This window comes from Dendrobates tinctorius, unplaced genomic scaffold, assembly GCF_039654945.1.
Source record: "Dendrobates tinctorius isolate UK_male_01 unplaced genomic scaffold, ASM3965494v1 ptg000152l, whole genome shotgun sequence".
NCBI lineage: Eukaryota > Metazoa > Chordata > Amphibia > Anura > Dendrobatidae > Dendrobates > Dendrobates tinctorius.
The window spans coordinates 4,933,842-4,954,515 of NW_027361819.1; the positions used below are offsets into that span (position 1 = coordinate 4,933,842).

General features: G+C 48.2%; 1 protein-coding gene across 2 annotated transcripts in view; it reads left to right on the forward strand.

The window, feature by feature from the left end:
* Window positions 1–20,674, forward strand: part of FBXL19 (F-box and leucine rich repeat protein 19) — a 34,616-nt gene that overhangs the window by 9,322 nt on the left and 4,620 nt on the right. The window contains exons 8-11 of one of the 2 annotated variants that reach the window (XR_012220531.1): window positions 2,817–2,980; window positions 3,335–3,499; window positions 3,956–4,174; window positions 4,255–4,529. Coding sequence is in view for 1 of the 2 variants with exons in the window: in XM_073547463.1 (XP_073403564.1) it covers window positions 2,817–2,980; window positions 3,335–3,499; window positions 3,956–4,174; window positions 4,255–4,445 (739 nt within the window). In the remaining variant the exon portion in view is untranslated. Of the gene's footprint in view, window positions 1–2,816; window positions 2,981–3,334; window positions 3,500–3,955; window positions 4,175–4,254; window positions 6,604–20,674 lie in introns of those variants that run through there. The other variant, XM_073547463.1, reaches the window with a different exon arrangement.

Below are 20,674 nucleotides of genomic sequence, written 5' to 3' on the forward strand. Positions count from 1 at the left end.
ATTTTGAATGCAGTAAGATATGTGCATATGCACCTCACGTTATGCGTTCTGACCACTGGCAGTGCTGGCTCTTCTCTTTTTTAATTGAGACTGCACCGCCACAACGTGAGGCCCGAGCAACGGAGTAACGATCGCTTCATAAATAGTGTCCATATTGTACCGCAGAGCTGAAATCTCCCAGCATTCTCTGCTTGTTCAGTGTCTGCACAGAGCTTTGTCTGGTGAACATATTCTGGGAAGTCCTTATACCAGTACAGGATAAATGTACACAGTGACTGCACCAGCAGAATAGTGAGCGCAGCTCTGCAGTATAATACAGGATGTAACTCTGGATCAGTAATGTATGTACACAGTGACTGCACCAGCAGAATAGTGAGCGCAGCTCTGCAGTATAATACAGGATGTAACTCTGGATCAGTAATGTAATGTATGTACACAGTGACTGCACCAGCAGAATAGTGAGCGCAGCTCTGCAGTATAATACAGGATGTAACTCAGGATCAGTAATGTATGTACACAGTGACTGCACCAGCAGAATAGTGAGCGCAGCTCTGCAGTATAATACAGGATGTAACTCTGGATCAGTAATGTAATGTATGTACACAGTGACTGCACCAGCAGAATAGTGAGCGCAGCTCTGCAGTATAATACAGGATGTAACTCTGGATCAGTAATGTAATGTATGTACACAGTGACTGCACCAGCAGAATAGTGAGTGCAGCTCTGGGGTATAATACAGGAGGTAACTCAGGATCAGTAATGTACTGTATGTACACAGTGACTGCACCAGCAGAATAGTGAGTGCAGCTCTGGGGTATAATACAGGATGTAACTCAGGATCAGTAATGTAATGTATGTACACAGTGACTGCACCAGCAGAATAGTGAGTGCAGCTCTGGGGTATAATACAGGATGTAACCCAGGATCAGTAATGTAATGTATGTACACAGTGACTGCACCAGCAGAATAGTGAGTGCAGCTCTGGGGTATAATACAGGAGGTAACTCAGGATCAGTAATGTAATGAATGTACACAGTGACTGCACCAGCAGAATAGTGAGCGCAGCTCTGCAGTATAATACAGGATGTAACTCTGGATCAGTAATGTAATGTATGTACACAGTGACTGCACCAGCAGAATAGTGAGCGCAGCTCTGCAGTATAATACAGGATGTAACTCAGGATCAGTAATGTATGTGTACAGTGACTGCACCAGCAGAATAGTGAGTGCAGCTCTGGGGTATAATACAGGAGGTAACTCAGGATCAGTAATGTAATGAATGTACACAGTGACTGCACCAGCAGAATAGTGAGCACAGCTCTGCAGTATAATACAGGATGTAACTCTGGATCAGTAATGTAATGTATGTACACAGTGACTGCACCAGCAGAATAGTGAGCGCAGCTCTGCAGTATAATACAGGATGTAACTCAGGATCAGTAATGTATGTACACAGTGACTGCACCAGCAGAATAGTGAGTGCAGCTCTGGGGTATAATACAGGAGGTAACTCAGGATCAGTAATGTATGTACACAGTGACTGCACCAGCAGAATAGTGAGTGCAGCTCTGGGGTATAATACAGGAGGTAACTCAGGATCAGTAATGTAATGAATGTACACAGTGACTGCACCAGCAGAATAGTGAGCACAGCTCTGCAGTATAATACAGGATGTAACTCTGGATCAGTAATGTAATGTATGTACACAGTGACTGCACCAGAATAGTGAGCGCAGCTCTGCAGTATAATACAGGATGTAACTCAGGATCAGTAATGTATGTACACAGTGACTGCACCAGCAGAATAGTGAGTGCAGCTCTGGGGTATAATACAGGAGGTAACTCAGGATCAGTAATGTAATGTACACAGTGACTGCACCAGCAGAATAGTGAGTGCAGCTCTGGAGTATAATACAGGAGGTAACTCAGGATCAGTAATGTATGTACATAGTGACTGCTCCAGCAGAATAGCGAGTGCAGCTCTGGAGTATAATACAGGATGTAACTCAGGATCAGTAATGTATGTACACAGTGACTGAACCAGCAGAATAGCGAGTGCAGCTCTGGAGTATAATACAGGATGTAACTCAGGATCAGTAATGTATGTACACAGTGACTGAACCAGCAGAATAGTGAGTGCAGCTCTGGAGTATAATACAGGAGGTAACTCATGATCAGTAATGTATGTACACAGTGACTGAACCAGCAGAATAGTGAGTGCAGCTCTGGAGTATAATACAGGAGGTAACTCATGATCAGTAATGTATGTACACAGTGACTGAACCAGCAGAATAGTGAGTGCAGCTCTGGAGTATAATACAGGAGGTAACTCATGATCAGTAATGTATGTACACAGTGACTGAACCAGCAGAATAGTGAGTGCAGCTCTGGGGTATAATACAGGAGGTAACTCAGGATCAGTAATGTATGTACACAGTGATTGCACCAGCAGAATAGTGAGTGCAGCTCTGGAGTATACACAGATGGTGTCTGTACTCTGATCTTTTCTTTGCGGTTTATGTAAATTGGCAGAAGCACCAAGAGCTGATTACGTTATTCCTGCTTCCTCAACTAGAGGGAGCTATCTGCACACAGATCATACACTAAACTCAATAGTGCATTATGGATAGAGCTCCCTCTGGTGGTGGCAGCAGGTAGTGTTAGTCGCTGGCTATACAGGATATCATGTGATATGTGGACCTCGTGGGTCAGTGTACCCCAGGTCAGACCAGCACTGTAGCTGATCACTGTGGTTCTTAGCCAGTTTTACCTTAATCTGTCTCTTTTTTTTTTTTTCTATGTGATTTGACTTTTCAGGTGTTGTGATCGGCAGCTATGGACGTCCATTGACCTGAGTAGAAGAAAATCAATCACCCCTCCTATGCTGAGTGGAATAGTCCGAAGACAACCGGTTACGCTAGACCTGAGCTGGACCAACATATCAGAAAAACAGCTGACGTGGCTGATCCACCGACTGCAGGGTGAGCGGGATGATGGGAGTAGTGGGAGGAATGGGGTGGGGGGGGGGTGCTGATGACTTTAATGGTTTCAACATTGTCTGGGATGATGGGAGTGATCAGATGGAAGAATATTCTGCTGTGCGTCGGGTGAGGGCGGCAGTAGTGAAATGGTAAGGGTGCTAAGGATGGGGTGCAAAGATGTGACCCACGATGGGTCTGATGATCGTGTGAGTTGTGGCCGTGTCAGCGAAGGGATCAGTAAGAGGGTGGGGGTGAGTAGTTTTGGGGGATTGAAAGGCCAAGGGGGTGTGTGTATAGGGCTGCGGGGGTGAGCAGTGATTGGAAACCACTGATGACCCCTTTTCTCCTCCCCAGGACTGAAGGAGCTGCTGCTCGCTGGCTGCACATGGATGGCGGTCTCCTCCCTCTGGACCACCACATTCCCCTGCCTGTCTTTACTTGACCTCGGCTGGGTACAAGGGATGAAAACCTCGCACCTCCGAGAGCTGCTCTCGCCCTCCAACTCAGACGGCAAAACAGGTGACCCGCTAGTTATACCGACCCCGGAATTCCTGATTTACGGCTCCAAGTCCTTGCAGAGACGTGATAAGATTCTACTGCCGATTCCAGCACTGAAGGGCGCCCCCTACTGACTGTAGTAGTACTGCAGTTACTGATTAGGGTTTCTGTCCACTGCTGTGTCCAGACTGTTAAAGGCCAGTGGAGCGTGCACTACCTCATTGTCACCAGCAGGTGGCAGCATCTGACTGTGCACACAGAGCAGCGATCTGATCCTCCATTATTTGATAGATGGGAAGGTGCAGATAAATGACTGGCCGCCGTGATGCACCGAGCGACTGTACTTGGTTTAATCAGTCATTATGTGGACAGTCCCTTTTAATTGGGCACATGTCATAGTTCCAGAAGCTGCCAGTAATGAGGATGCTACTTGCTAATGGTTTCCAGCCTTGCTCACTCCATTTCTCCATGTTTCAGCTGTGTCAGACCTCCGGAGCCGCCTGCCCTCCCTGACAGAGCTACGTCTGTGCGGTCTAGAAATGGGGGACTCCGCCCTGCGCCTGCTGCTTCGTTACACTCCTCGTCTCCATCGCTTGGACCTAAGTCACTGCATCCATCTGACGGATCACGGCGTCCACATCCTGACCGCTGCCACCTCTCCGCTAAGGGACAGCCTGACTCACCTCAACCTCGCAGGTACCTCCTCTGCTCCCCCTGTCGCTCCGCTGCTGTGTATGTTGTACCGTGATGTCATCATCGTGTGTTCGCTCCCTCAGGGTGTAATCGATTGACGGACCAATCACTGGCCTTCTTCAAGCGCTGCCCCCATCTACGACATGTTGATCTGCGCTCCTGCCGCCTCCTCACCAGTGAGGGCTTTCAGCGTCTGCTCCAGGATCCGCCTGCCGAATCTGAGGGAAAACCTTTCCAGTGCACGGAGGAGCACGTACTGAGTCGAGAAAGCTAGCAGTAAACATCATGGCTCCCGTCAGAGCTCTATTGCCCCAGGCAGGGGCTTTTCTACTGTATCTGCCTCCTTTTACCTGTTCAGGTGGGTTTTACACCTGGATCTCGGTGAGGAGGTTGCACTGAACCTTCCCAGCCTTTCACTATTGTAATGCCAGTAGGTGGCAGCATAGAGCTGACAGTTTCTGCTATTACAGTGGTTATTGGTGAGGGAGGAAACGGAACTTCCTACTAGCTCAGCCTGAGAAATGGGGTATAAACACTCTGGGGGGTGTTAACATAAGGGTACCGACAGGAAAACGACCCCTCTCCAGCCCGTCCTGGGCGTTATCCTCCCGATTGCCTCCACTTTGGTCACTACTCACTCCAAGGAGGGGGAGATAGTTTATACTTTGGGCCTGTTGGCATCACATTTGGGGGGGCGGGAAAAAAGGGTGGGGTGGTCTTGGTTTGGGATGTGGATCCGTCTCTGCAGGATGAGAGGAAGGGATCCTGAACTGAATAATGCCCGGTGGTGGATGGGCAGTGAATGTCATATTAACTGGGACAAGTTTCTGGGAAACTGGGTACAGATCTACAGGGCTTCAGGGTGCGGAGCGTCTTTCGTGATTTCCCCTGTCCTGCTGGAGAAGCTGCTGATACTGCTCCGACCTGGGCGTCCGTAGCCTTTTTCTCAGGGTAAAGGGTGCGAGTGTTCCCGATAACGGTGACACCAAGTATTTCACAAAGGCGGTTAGATCAATCTTCTATATATCGGCGTGTTGATCCCCAGCAAAGGGATGGGTCAGTCTTGATGGACGCCTCTGGCTGTAACTTGGGGCGGGGAGCGTCGCTGTGCAGCTATGTATTAAGAGGGAGAACCAGAGAGAAGATTCGTCAGATTTTTTTTTTTTTTTTTTTGTTCAAGTTACCGGCACATATCGTACTTCTCTCCCTCCTTCCCTCTTCTCACCGCGGGTTGTTACGGTTTCTACAATTCTGCTCTGTTAATTTTTTTTGTTTTTTATTTTATATAAAGTGTTTTTGTATATATGTTGTCTTACTGTTTTTTTGTTTTTTTTTGTTTTTTTCTATGACCACTTTATTTCATTGACACTTTGGGTACCGCAGTGGGGTCTCAAGTCACTCACCTATATGTAGATCAGGAATTCTCAAACTTGTTTTTGTTTTTCCTGGGGCCTTATTAAGCTAGGATCATGTCTGTGCCTCCCTTTACACACCAAGATGATGTGGGACTTACCAGAAAAAAAAAATATATATAATATATTTTTTTTTCCTCTGGACCCAATATAACCTTCAGTACAGAGTGGATCAAACGTGAGTTTGCTGAAGTCTGAAAAGATTAAGTATTTGGTCACCTCTATAACCTCCATCCCCAGCCACACTGGAGATTCCAGCCTCAAAGTTTAAGAATCATTGGCAAGCCATTTACAAAATTGTGCAGATACAACTTTTGTCTGGCTGGAAAAAAAAATACTAATTTCAACTGGATCCAATTATTTAGCTTTCAAGTTTATGGAAGATGGGTCCGTTGGTCATCTGTTTTCTTCAATTTAAAGCTGATCCAGTAAGCATAAAATGGATCCTTTTCAAATGAAGAAAAAGTTCGATGTTAAGCAAACAGATCCAGTTTAAATGTTTTTTTTTTTGTTTGTTTGTTTTTCTATTTACCGGACAAAAGTTGTCTGCACAATTTTTTTTTTTTTGGCAATGGATTGCTGCTGGATCAATTCTAATGGATGATTACTGGATGTGTGAACCCAGCCTAATAATTGATCACTAAAAGAACAAAATCAGATTTCAGTGTTGGGATTATGGATGGATTGCGGTTTTGGAAGCTTGCAGGGGTTATATCGTATCTATTTAGACAAAATCGAAATTTGTTAACATGTTACTTTTAAAATGGCTAACATGAAAAAAACCAACTTAAAATATAGCATTTACTTAATTTTAGAGAAGTTAGTGACCGCAATGGGGTCTCCCATTGCCCCTTCATGAGTACAGCAAATATTAAAATTGTTTTAATTCGTAACTGTTAAAGGTGTTTTGGCACATGACGAGTTTTTAGCTTGTGCTTCTGAGTAAAGAACTCTCCTTTTGCTTTTACTGATAACTTCTCAGATATACAATGTATATGTAAATATTCTTGTGAAATGACACTTTCTGCTGTTTCGTAATATCCACATATCAGACATGCAGCCGAGTATCTAAGCCTATAGTGTATGACAGAAGGAAATCATCACAAACTAGATCCCCCCCCCCCAATTATGTGCTGCTGTATCTAATCTTATCGTGTGATACGATGTGCTGAGCTGTGTATCTAATCCTAGGAGGTCTAACACTCTCTGTTCCTGGATATCATATAATATACTTTATTACATATCCGGGATGTCATTAGCCCTTGGTGAGTACCCTGGAGCTGCTTCACCTCATTAGCGCTGTCGTAGGTCTCGTCTGCCTGGCTTTCCAGCTCTAGAGCAGACTTCTTTATTACTACATGATTATAGGATGTGACAGCAGGCCCTAGTTTTGGTGGTTGTGGCTCCTGCTGGCACAGTTGGCAGACGTAACGCGCAAATGTTGTGTTTGGCAGAGGTTGATGCTGGGACAGTGGTATGTGTCTGGATTCCTGACAAGTGACGAGTGAAATTTCATAGAAGTTCCCTAGTTGCTGTCATTGACCGCTTCCCTTTCTCAGTGTCCCTAAAAATACAAAGGGGACAGTGTGATAGGGCCACACCCGACCAAGCGAAACTCGCCCATCATGGGTGGGGGCACATAGAAATAACTAGATGTGTATTTCCTGAAGGTAGTACAGATAGTGCTTTGAAATGGTGCCCAGGCTGCCCCTTTAAGAGAGACTTGCCTGTTGCTCCTGCAAGACTTTCAACTCAGGATCCGTTTTAACTGGGTGCCTCTCAGGGGTCACTTTGGCCTGCGGGGCCCCTCAGGGTCCAATTTGGTGGGCGGGGCCGATCAGCCTCCGATTTGGTGGGCGGGGTCAATCAGCCTCCGATTTGGAGTCTGGAGGCACTCCGCTTTCGATTTGGCGCGCCGGCCCTTTAAGACTCATTTCGATGCGCCGGCCCTTTAAGAGCCAGTTTGGCTCACTGGGCTTCTTAATCCACTTTGGCGCACGTTCTCTCTCGGGGGTATGCATCATGTGATGAAGCTAGATTTGCATTTGTGATGTGGGTTTCGCTTTAAGAGCAGAAATTATCTGGCAGAATCTGTGTCCTGGGGGGGGTCATGTGAAGTTCGTAGGCGTTGGCATAGTAACTGGGTCTGCCTGCGCATATCAATGAGCTTAACTGCCATTTTAATCTCCTCGGGGCATGTTTTCTCTGTGGCAACATGTTCCCATTGAAAAGCATTGAGGAAAATGTTTTTTTCAAACGCAAATTGCGCAAAAACTGCAAATCCGGTCTACACGAAAAATGCTTAGCACACCTCTCGTGGACGCTGGCTTCGAAACGACACCTCAACGGAGTCTGTGCGTGTAGCGGTTCGGGCCGCATTAATTGCGGAAATCAACTGAATAATAAGTTAGCAGCGTTCGGATTACAATATAGTGCTTTTTTTCAAACCACTATAATAATGCATATGATCTCTGCTATAGTATCAATGTTTGAACCTTCATGTGCAGCGCGATCCCTGTATGCCCCTACAACATCACTGCAGTGGGAAGTATGGCGGTGATTATTACAGAACGTCTAGAGAGTCCAATATTATGTAATATATAGACTCCGTTTTTACAGAAGTCAGATTTCGCAAACAATTACAAATTCCTGGAATAGTAAGTAAGATCCTGTCTTCAACCACCACTAGGGGTAGCTTCCTGTATACAGAGATAGATGATAAGATCGTGTCTGCAGCCACCACTAGGGGGAGCGCCCTGTACACAGAGATACTGTTAGCATGGCGCTAGGCAGGACGGTTTTCCCGGAGTGGATCCTCTGGAGCGTGGCACCGAGGGGCCCCGGACGAGCAACCTGGTGGGACCGACCCCTATACAGGGACCGTTAGGAGCAGGCCCAGGGGTTCGAAAGCCACGGCAGCCGGAACCAAGAGGGGCGGCTCGGAATAGACTGGAGTTAGACAGCCATGGGAAGGCAGGACCAGAGTAGAACTGCAGGAATCAGGTATGGGAAGGCAGGGCCAGAGTAGAACTGCAGGAATCAGGTATGGGTAGGCAGGACCAGAGTAGGACTGCAGGAACAGACACGGGTTGGCAGGACCGGAGTAGGACAGCAGGAACAGACACGGGTTGGCAGGACCGGAGTAGGACTGCAGGAACAGACACGGGTTGGCAGGACCGGAGTAGGAATCAGGCACGTGTAGGCAGGAATGGAGCAGGACTGCAGGAACAGACACGAGCAGGCAGGAACGGAATAGGACTGCAGAAACCAGGCACGGCACGAGCAAGCAGGGCAGAGCAGGAACACATGCAGCACTGAAAGGAAGCACAGGGACATGGTGAGGACGGAGACCGTGCACAGGGAAGGGCACGGGAGCCTAGTGTGTGATAATGCAACAACGATCAGGCACCTCCATTTTGGGAGGGCAGCCTGATATAGCCAAGAACCTACCCCCATTGGTCCAGCGGTGCTACCGGGTCAGGGCACCGCCGGAGTATAAGAACTGGCTGGGAGGGCCGGCCGCGGCCTATGGTGCATGCGCAGAAGTCGCAGTGACGTCACAGGCCGTGGGCCGGTCAGAGGAGGACCCCGCCGCAGGGTAAGAATTAGCGCGTGTGACGGGGGCCATGGCAGATACAGGATAAGAATGATACAGAGATGCATGATAAGATCCTGTCTGCAGCCACCACTAGGGGGAGCTCCCTGTATACAGAAATACATAAGATCCTGCCTGCAGCCACCACTAGAGGGAGCTCCCTACAGAGATACATAAGATCCTGTCTGCAGTCACCACTAGGGGGAACTCCCTGTATACATAGATACATGATAAGATCCTGTCTGCAGCCACCACTAAGGAGAGCTCCCTGTATACAGAGATATATAAGATTCTGTCTGCAGCCACCACTAGGGGGAGCTCCCTGTATACAGAGATACATGATAAGATCCTGCCTGCAACCACCACTAGGGGGAGCTCCCTGTAAACAGAGATACATGATAAGATCCTGTCTGCAGCCACCACTAGGGGGAGCTCCCAGTATACAGAGATACATGATAAGATCATGTCTGCAGCCACCATTAGGGGGAGCTCCCTGTATACAGAAATACATGATAAGATCCTGCCTGCAGCCACCACTAGAGGGAGCTCCTTACAGAGATACATAAGATCCTGTCTGCAGTCACCACTAGGGGGAACTCCCTGTATACATAGATACATGATAAGATCCTGTCTGCAGCCACCACTAAGGAGAGCTCCCTGTATACAGAGATATATAAGATTCTGTCTGCAGCCACCACTAGGGGGAGCTCCCTGTAAACAGAGATACATGATAAGATTCTGTCTGCAGCCACCACTAGGGGGAGCTCCCTGTATACAGAGATACATGATAAGATCCTGCCTACAGCCACCACTAGGGGGAGCTCCCTGTATACAGAGATACATGATAAGATCCTGTCTGCAGCCACCCCTAGGGGGAGCTCCCTGTATACAGAAATACATGATAAGATCCTGCCTGCAGCCACCACTAGAGGGAGCTCCCTACAGAGATACATAAGATCCTGTCTGCAGTCACCACTAGGGGGAACTCCCTGTATACATAGATACATGATAAGATCCTGTCTGCAGCCACCACTAAGGAGAGCTCCCTGTTTACAGAGATATACAGTCATATGTAAAAGTTTGGGCACCCCTATTAATGTTAACCTTTTTTCTTTATAACAATTTTGGTTTTGGCAACAGCTATTTCAGTTTCATATATCTAATAACTGATGGACTCAGTTATATTTCTGGATTCAAATGAGGTTTATTGTACTAACAGAAAATGTGCAATCTGCATTTAAACAAAATTTGACCGGTGCAAAAGTATGGGCACCCTTATCATTTTCTTGATTTGAACACTCCTAACTACTTTTTACTGACTTCCTGAAGCACTAAATTGGTTTTGTAACCTCATTGAGCTTTGAACTTCATAGCCAGGTGTATCAAATCATGAGAAAAGGTATTTAAGGTGGCCACTTGCAAGTAGTTCTCCTATTTGATTCTCCTATGAAGAGTGGCATCATGGGCTCCTCAAAACAACTCTCAAATGATCTGAAAACAAAGATCATTCAACATAGCTTTTCAGGGAAAGGATACAAAAAGTTGTCTCAGAGATTTAACCTGTCAGTTTCCACTGTGAGGAACATAGTAAGGAAATGGAAGAACACAGGTACAGTTCTTGTTAAGCCCAGAAGTGGCAGGCCAAGAAAAATATCAGAAAGGCAGAGAAGAAGAATGGTGAGAACAGTCAAGGACAATCCACAGACCACCTCCAAAGACCGGCAGCATCATCTTGCTGCAGATGGTGTCACTGTGCATCGGTCAACAATACAGCGCATGCATAACGCCTTTTTGTATGACCAAACAACTCAATCTTTGTTTCATCAGTCCACAGGACCTTCTTCCAAAATGTTACTGGCTTGTCCAAATGTGCTTTTGCAGACCTCAGGCGACTCTGTGGCGTGCTTGAAGAAACGGCTTCTTTCGTATCACTCTCCCATACAGCTTCTCCTTGTGCAAAGTGCGCTGTATTGTTGGCCGATGCACAGTGACACCATCTGCAGCAAGATGATGCTGCCGGTCTTTGGAGGTGGTCTGTGGATTGTCCTTGACTGTTCTCACCATTCTTCTTCTCTGCCTTTCTGATATTTTTCTTGGCCTGCCACTTCTGGGCTTAACAAGAACTGTACCTGTGTTCTTCCATTTCCTTACTATGTTTCTCACAGTGGAAACTGACAGGTTAAATCTCTGAGACAACTTTTTGTATCCTTCCCCTGAAAAGCTATGTTGAATAATCTTTGTTTATTCGGTCGTCCATGACAGCACCACCTGAGAGAGGGGATCCACCCCTTAGGAACAGGAAACCTACAGATACAAAAGGGTGGCACCTCTCCCACGCATCAGTTGGTTTCCTGTTCCTAGAGGACAGGACTCTCTACAGATCGTCCGTCATGGAGTCGTCGTTGAGTACCCAGGCCGGCTGACTGACCCAGGTAGCGAGGGGGTCTCCTACCTCGGTCAGTGCGGGGTCCCTGGAAGCGCCACGGTGGGGCCGGGTAGGTCACCACGGCAGTAGGTGGAGCAGGGGTCCGGTGGATGCCGTCTCCAAAAAACGCCAGCACCTGGTACGTATGCCCCGGCTGCGCTTCCCCAGGCCCGGTCCTCCCGGTCAGTGCTGGCCCCTGGCGGGCTCATGGCGGCGTGCGCAGTGGGGCATTCCGGTCAGGAGGCGCTGCGCGGCTCCTTCGCGCGCGCTCCCGCAGGGCTCTGATGAGCGGCGGAAGTGACGCGGCGGAAGGGGCGGAGCGATAGCGCCGATACCGGAAGTCGGGTGCCGGCCGGCCTCCGGCGCGCGCCGCGGGTGCATGCCCGTCCGGGGGTCGTGCGGCGACCCGGGTAAGGCGAGGGGGCCGGAGCATGGGGGAGGGAGTGCGGAAAGCCGGGTGGGTGGTGCTATGGCAGGATACCTGCTGACCCGGACACCAGGAGGCCATATAAGGCAGATGGGGATGCCGCTGGGGTGCTTCTGAAGGCCCCAGCAATGGATTCAACGGAAGCCCCCTTGGACCGGCAGGACGAGGCGCAGGAGCGCCCGCAAAAACAGGCCACGACAAAACCGCTTGCGAGTGGCCAGCAGAAAAAACAGACGAACTAGCGACCAGAGCCGCGAAAGTTCCTCCAGAAAGGACCCCCCTGCCTCCCTCCGTGATCCGGTACCTGCTTTATCTGCATGGGTAAGAGATCTCTGTGAATGTACCCTGATGCAGTGTTCCCTTATGTTTTTTTTTTTTTTCAGGGGAAGAAGGCTACGGGAAAACAGAAGCACAGGGAATGTGCCCTCTGTAGTTCCCCCCCTACCAGATGGCCACCCTAAAAAATTATGCCAACCATGCATTCGGCAAACGGTAGGGGTTATTAAAGACAGGGAGTCCAGGGGTAGATTGTCAGGCCCTTATACTCTCCTCCGTTTATGCAGGTAGCGGAAGAGACACCTGACTTCACTTCGAACCTGAGAGAGATGATCAGGGCAGAAATGAAAGTCTTACCTCAAAGAGAACCTTCTAGGAGAAGAGAGGCTAGTGGTTCAGGCTCGGAGACCTCAGTCGCCCCTAGGAAAGGTGACAATTCCTCGGACTCCTCGGCCTCCTCGTCGTCTTCCTCGGATGAAGACTCTAGCCGGTTCTGCTTCCCCTTAGACCAGATGGACAGATTAGTGAAAGCAATACGGTCCACCATGGGGGTAGCGGACAAAAAACGGGAACTCTCAGCACAGGACATAATGTTCGGGGGTCTAGACCCCAAAAAACGCAGAGCCTTTCCATTAAACGATAAGGTTCAAAACCTAATTGACAGAGAATGGAAGAGACCGGAAAAAAGGGGCTCCATGCCACCAGCCTTTAAGCGGAGATACCCCTTTGATAACCCTGTAGTAAACAGATGGGATAAAGCCCCGAAACTAGACGCAGCAGTAGCCAAAGCATCTAAAAAATCTGCCATACCATTTGACGATATGGCCTCCTTGAAAGATCCGCTAGATAAAAAAGCGGATTCTTTTCTTAAAGGGACATGGGAGATGTCAGCAGGCGCGTTAAGACCAGCGGTAGCTGCCACCTGTACAGCCAGATCGATGATGGTCTGGCTAGATCAGCTGGATTCCGAGCTAAAAGACGGAGCCTCAAGATCATCTATTCGGAAAAGTTTGCCGATCATTCAGAATGCCGCGGCATTTTTAGCCGATGCGTCTGCAGACTCTGCAAGAATGGCGGCTAAAGCCGCGGGTCTATCTAATGCAGCGCGAAGAGCGCTCTGGTTAAAATGTTGGCCAGGAGATATTCAAGCCCGGTCCCGTCTCTGTTCCATTCCCTGCGAGGGGGAGTACCTATTCGGCCCTGTCTTGGACGAATTGTTAGAGAAAGCTGGAGATGACAAAAAGAAATTTCCCAGTCTCCCGAACCCCTCGTACAGACGTCCTTTTACCAGAAAAGGTTTTTTCCGGAGAAGGCCGTCCAGAGATCAGGGCAGATGGGAGGAGAAAAAAAAGGAAAGGTACAGGATTCATGTTTGGAGGGGGGCGCCAGGAAGGTCCAGCTCGAGATACGAAAAAGCCGCCCCAATGACTAGTTACCCCGGTAGGAGGGAGACTAGCTGCCTTCTACCCATCCTGGTCTCTGATCTCTAATAGCAGCTGGATATTGGGGATAATAGCCGTGGGACTACGACTAGAGTTTTCTAGGGTTCCCCTTGATCAATTTAAAATCACCCCACTCAGGTCGTCTGCTTCAGAGCAAGCTGCCCTGGAGGCCGAGGTTCATGACCTGTGCGCCAAAAAAGTCCTGATAGAGGTTCCAGAGACAGAATGGGGGAAGGGATTCTACTCCCCTCTGTTCCTGGTCCGCAAACCAGACAGCTCCTTTAGGACAATAATAAACCTTAAGGCCCTCAACAAGTTTTTGGTCATACGTCCTTTTAAAATGGATACAATTAAATCTGCAATAAAATTGCTGTTCCAAAACTGCTTTATGGTGGTGTTAGATCTGAAAGACGCATACTACCATATACCCATCCATGCAGGCCATCAGCGGTTTCTCAGAGTGGCGGTTCAGTTGGATGGGTCAATTCGACATTTCCAATATGCGGCCCTCCCTTTTGGAGTGGCAGTCGCTCCCCGAGTATTTACTAAAGTAATAGCGGAGGTCATGGCCCATCTACGTGAATCGAACATTCTGGTGATCCCCTACCTGGACGATTTTCTTATTGTAGGTAAAACGGCGAATCATTGTTCACAACAGCTACAAAAGGCAATGTCTGCCCTAGAACGGTTAGGATGGTTGCTGAACGTCAAAAAGTCTCGGTTGCAACCAATGAAAGTCCAACAATTCTTGGGCCTAACCCTAGATTCTGAGAAACAGGAATGCCGTCTGCCCCCGGAGAAGCTTGTTCGCCTCCGTTATCAGATCCTGAACGCCTCCAATAACCCCACCATGTCCCTCAGGAAAGCCATGTCCCTTCTAGGCTCTCTTTCGGCCTGTATCCTGGCAGTCCAGTGGGCCCAGTTTCATGCAAGGAAACTACAGAGCGAGGTCTTATTACATCAAAAGGTCCTTGGGGGTTACTTGGAGGGTCAGCTAACCTTGTCCCGTAACACAAGGGAGTCCCTAGAGTGGTGGTTAGACAAGGATAACTTGTCTAAAGGGGTGCCCTGGGAGTATAACGTAACCCGCATAGTCACCACGGATGCTAGTCCTTACGGTTGGGGAGCTCATATGGGTGAAATATTAGTCCAGGACCAATGGCAACATGATCAGTTAGGAATGTCATCTAACCTAAAAGAATTGACAGCGGTAGAACAGGCGGCTAAAAAGCTCCTTGTGTATCTACAGGGCCATCACGTGCGGGTGTTCTCCGACAATCAGGTCGCCGTGGCATATATCAATCACCAAGGCGGGACCCGTTCCAGACCCCTGATGATTGTAGCAGAACGGTTGTTCCATCTAGCAGAACAATACTTTCTATCTTTAACAGCTCTACATATAAAAGGGAAGGACAACGTCACGGCAGACTTTTTAAGCCGCAATCAGCTAAAGCAGGGGGAATGGTCCCTAAACTCCTCCATATTCAATCTGATTGTTCAAAAGTGGGGATATCCAGAGGTAGACCTCTTCGCCACCAGAGACAACAGACAATTGAAACAATTCTGCTCCCTAAATCCCAGAGAGAATCCTCTGGCGGTAGATGCCTTCCTGATAAAGTGGGACTTCAGGCTAGCCTACGCCTTCCCTCCCCTATCTCTTCTACCCCTGGTGATGAGGAAAATCAGGAAAGACAGAGCAAGGGTTATAGTCATCGCTCCATTTTGGCCCAGGAGAGCATGGTTCTCATGCCTCAGGACCATGTCGGTGTCCGATCCTTGGGTTCTGCCGGACATCCCGGATCTCCTGTCCCAGGGCCCAGTCTTCCATCCTCAGGTAGCTGGCCTTCATCTGACGGCGTGGAGTTTGAACGGTCATTATTAGAAGAGAAGGGCTTCTCCGCAGACCTAGTTAACACCCTACTTAAGAGTAGGAAAATCATTACCACAAAAATTTGTCAGAATTTGGAAGAAATTCCTTCAAAACTCAGGAGTAGTCGCTGGGGATTCAGCGCCTATAATGCAGATATTAGAGTTCCTACAAAAAGGTCTGGACATGGGGCTCTCTACCAGTACCCTTAAAGTACAAGTGTCAGCCTTGGGGGCTCTGTTTAGCTGTAACATCGCTGGTAATTATTGGATAAGCAGGTTCATTAAGGCGGCAGGTAGATCCAGGCCAATAATGAAGGATAGGTTCATGCCGTGGGACTTAAACCTAGTCCTCACTGCTATGACAGAGACCCCATTCGAACCTATCTCGTCGGCTTCCCTAAAAAACCTGTCCCTCAAGGTAGCCTTCCTGGTAGCTCTAACATCAGCCCGCAGAATAAGCGATATCCAGGCTTTATCTAGGTGTCCTCCTTATTTACAGTTCAAAGAGGATAGGGTAATACTCAGACCTGACCCAGCGTACTTGCCGAAGGTAGTGTCTAGTTTCCATAGGACACAGGAAATAGTTCTTCCATCCTTCCTCCCTAATCCAACTAACGAGAAGGAAAAGAAACTACACACCCTGGATGTCAGGAGAGGCCTCATAGAATATCTGACAGTCACCGATCCCTGGAAGAAAGATAATGCCCTATTTATCTCTCATCAAGGCCCCAGGAAAGGTTGTAGAGCATCACAAAATACACTAGCCAGATGGATTAGAGAGGCGATTTCAATAGCATACACCTCAAAGGGCAGGTCGCCACCCGGGAAGCTGAGGGCGCATTCCACCAGGGCCATGGCGACCTCATGGGCCGAAAGATCAGAAGTCTCCATTGACCAGATTTGTAAGGCGGCTACTTGGTCCTCTCCGAGCACCTTTTATAGTCATTATAGGCTAGACCTGGGTGCTTCCACAGACCTCTCTTTTGGTATAAGGGTGCTGTAGTCCCTCCCTAAAGTAGTTATTACTCTCTGTAATTCTCTCAGGTGGTGCTGTCATGGACGAACGAATAAAGTCTTAGTTACTCACCGGTTAACGGTATTTTTCGGAGTCCATGACAGCACCCGTATATTCCCTCCCTTATAGTTGATTGGGGTGTGCACGTCTATTTCTTGTATATGCTCACTGGTGGTAAAAGTTTATAATTGTAAAGAATACTGTACATAAATCATGCATTAACCTTGGAAGTCCTCTTGTGCTCTGTAATCCAACTGATGCGTGGGAGAGGTGCCACCCTTTTGTATCTGTAGGTTTCCTGTTCCTAAGGGGTGGATCCCCTCTCTCAGGTGGTGCTGTCATGGACTCCGAAAAATACCGTTAACCGGTGAGTAACTAAGACTTTTCAGATCATTTGAGAGTTGTTTTGAGGAGCCCATGATGCCACTCTTCATAGGAGAATCAAATAGGAGAACTACTTGCAAGTGGCCACCTTAAATACCTTTTCTCATGATTTGATACACCTGGCTATGAAGTTCAAAGCTCAATGAGGTTACAAAACCAATTTAGTGCTTCAGGAAGTCAGTAAAAAGTAGTTAGGAGTGTTCAAATCAAGAAAATGATAAGGGTGCCCATACTTTTGCACCGGTCAAATTTTGTTTAAATGCAGATTGCACATTTTCTGTTAGTACAATAAACCTCATTTGAATCCAGAAATATAACTGAGTCCATCAGTTATTAGATATATGAAACTGAAATACCTGTTGCAAAAACCAAAATTGCTATAAAGAAAAAAGGTTAACATTAATAGGGGTGCCCAAACTTTTACATATGACTGTATAAGATTCTGTCTGCAGCCACCACTGGGGGGGAGCTCCCTGTATAGAGATACATGGTAAGATTCTGTCTGCAGCCACCACTAGTGGGAGCTCCCTGTATACAGAGATACATGATAAGATCCTGCCTGCAACCACCACTAGGGGGAGCTCCCTGTAAACAGATACATGATCAGATCCTGTCTGCAGCCACCACTATGGGGAGCTCCCTGTATACAGAGATACCTGTCTGCAGCCACCACTAGGGGGAGCTCCCTGGATACAGAGATACATGATAAGATCCTGTCTGCAGTCACCACTAGGGGAGCTCCCTGTATACAGAGATACATGATAAGATCCTGTCTGCAGCCACCACTAGGGGGAGCTCCCTGTGTACAGAGATACATGATAAGATCCTGTCTGCAGTCACCACTAGGGGGAGCTCCCTGTATACAGAGATACAGGATAAGATCCTGTCTACAGCCACCACTAGGGGAGCTCCCTGTATACAGAGATGCATGATAAGATCCTGTCTGCAGCCACCACTAGGGGGAACTGCCTGTATACATAGATACATGATAAGATCCTGTCTGCAGCCACCACTAAGGAGAGCTCCCTGTATACAGAGATATATAAGATTCTGTCTGCAGCCACCACGGGGGGGAGCTCCCTGTATACAGAGATACAGGATAAGATCCTGTCTACAGCCACCACTAGGGGGAGCTCCCTGTATACAGAGATACATGATAAGATCCTGTCTGCAGCCACCACTAGGGGGAGCTCCCTGTGTACAGAGATACATGATAAGATCCTGTCTGCAGTCACCACTAGGGGGAGCTCCCTGTATACAGAGATACATGATAAGATCCTGTCTGCAGCCACCACTAGGGGGAGCTCCCTGTGTACAGAGATACATGATAAGATCCTGTCTGCAGCCACCACTAGGGGGAGCTCCCTGTATACAGAGATACAGGATAAGATCCTGTCTGCAGCCACCACTAGGGGGAGCTCCCTCTATACAGAGATACAGGATAAGATCCTGTCTACAGCCACCACTAGGGGGAGCTCCCTGTATACAGAGATACATGATAAGATCCTGTCTGCAGCCACCACTAGTGGGAGCTCCCTGTGTACAGAGATACATGATAAGATCCTGTCTGCAGTCACCTCTAGGGGGAGTTCCCTGTATACAGAGATACATGATAAGATCCTGTCTGCAGCCACCACTAGGGGGAGCTCTATGTATACAGAGATGCATAAGATCCTGTCTGCAGCCACCACTAGGGGGAGCTCCCTGTATACAGAGATACCTGTCTGCAGCCACCACTAGGGGGAGCTCCCTGGATACAGAGATACATGATAAGATTATGTCTGCAGCCACCACTAGGGGGAGCTCCCTGTATACAGAGATGCATGATAAGATCCTGCCTGCAGCCACCACTAGGGGGAGCTCCCTGTATACAGAGATACATTATAAGATTATGTCTGCAGCCACCACTAGGGGGAGCTCCCTGTATACAGAGATACATTATAAGATTATGTCTGCAGCCACCACTAGGGGGAGCTCCCTGTACACAGAGATACATTATAAGATTATGTCTGCAGCCACCACTAGGGGGAGCTCCCTGTATACAGAGAGACATGATAAGATCCTGTCTGCAGTCACCACTAGGGGGAGCTCCCTGTATACAGAGATACATTATAAGATTATGTCTGCAGCCACCACTAGGGGAGCTTACTGTATACAGAGATGCATGATAAGATCCTGTCTGCAGTCACCACTAGGGGGAGCTCCCTGTATTCAGAGATACATGATAAGATCCTGTCTGCAGCCACCACTAGGGGGAGCTCCCTGTATACAGAGATACAGGATAAGATCCTGTCTGCAGCCACCACTAGGGGGAGCTCCCTCTATACAGAGATACAGGATAAGATCCTGTCTACAGCCACCACTAGGGGGAGCTCCCTGTATACAGAGATACATGATAAGATCCTGTCTGCAGCCACCACTAGTGGGAGCTCCCTGTGTACAGAGATACATGATAAGATCCTGTCTGCAGTCACCTCTAGGGGGAGTTCCCTGTATACAAAGATACATGATAAGATCCTGTCTGCAGCCACCACTAGGGGGAGCTCTATGTATACAGAGATGCATAAGATCCTGTCTGCAGCCACCACTAGGGGGAGCTCCCTGTATACAGAGATACCTGTCTGCAGCCACCACTAGGGGGAGCTCCCTGGATACAGAGATACATGATAAGATTATGTCTGCAGCCACCACTAGGGGGAGCTCCCTGTATACAGAGATGCATGATAAGATCCTGCCTGCAGCCACCACTAGGGGGAGCTCCCTGTATACAGAGATACATTATAAGATTATGTCTGCAGCCACCACTAGGGGGAGCTCCCTGTATACAGAGATACATTATAAGATTATGTCTGCAGCCACCACTAGGGGGAGCTCCCTGTACACAGAGATACATTATAAGATTATGTCTGCAGCCACCACTAGGGGGAGCTCCCTGTATACAGAGAGACATGATAAGATCCTGTCTGCAGTCACCACTAGGGGGAGCTCCCTGTATACAGAGATACATTATAAGATTATGTCTGCAGCCACCACTAGGGGAGCTTACTGTATACAGAGATGCATGATAAGATCCTGTCTGCAGTCACCACTAGGGGGAGCTCCCTGTATTCAGAGATACATGATAAGATCCTGTCTGCAGCCACCACTAGGGGGAGCTCCCTGTATACAGAGATACATGATAAGATTATGTCTGCAGCCACCACTAGGGGGAGCTCCCTGTATACAGAGATGCATGATAAGATCCTGTCTGCAGCCACCAATAGGGGGAGCTCCCTGTATACAGAAATACATAAGATCCTGTCTGCAGTCACCACTAGGGGGAGCTCCCTGTATTCAGAGATACATGATAAGATTATGTCTGCAGTCACCACTAGGGGAAGCTCCCTGTATACGGAGATACATGGTAAGAACCTGTCTGCAGTCACCACTAGGGGGAGCTCCCTGTATACAGAGATACATGATAAGATTATGTCTGCAGCCACCACTAGGGGGAGCTCCCTGTATTCAGAGATACATGATAAGATCCTGTCCTGTCTGCAGCCACCACTAGGGGGAGCTCCCTGTATACAGAGATGCATGATAAGATCCTGTCTGCAGCCACCAATAGGGGGAGCTCCCTGTATACAGAAATACATAAGATCCTGTCTGCAGTCACCAC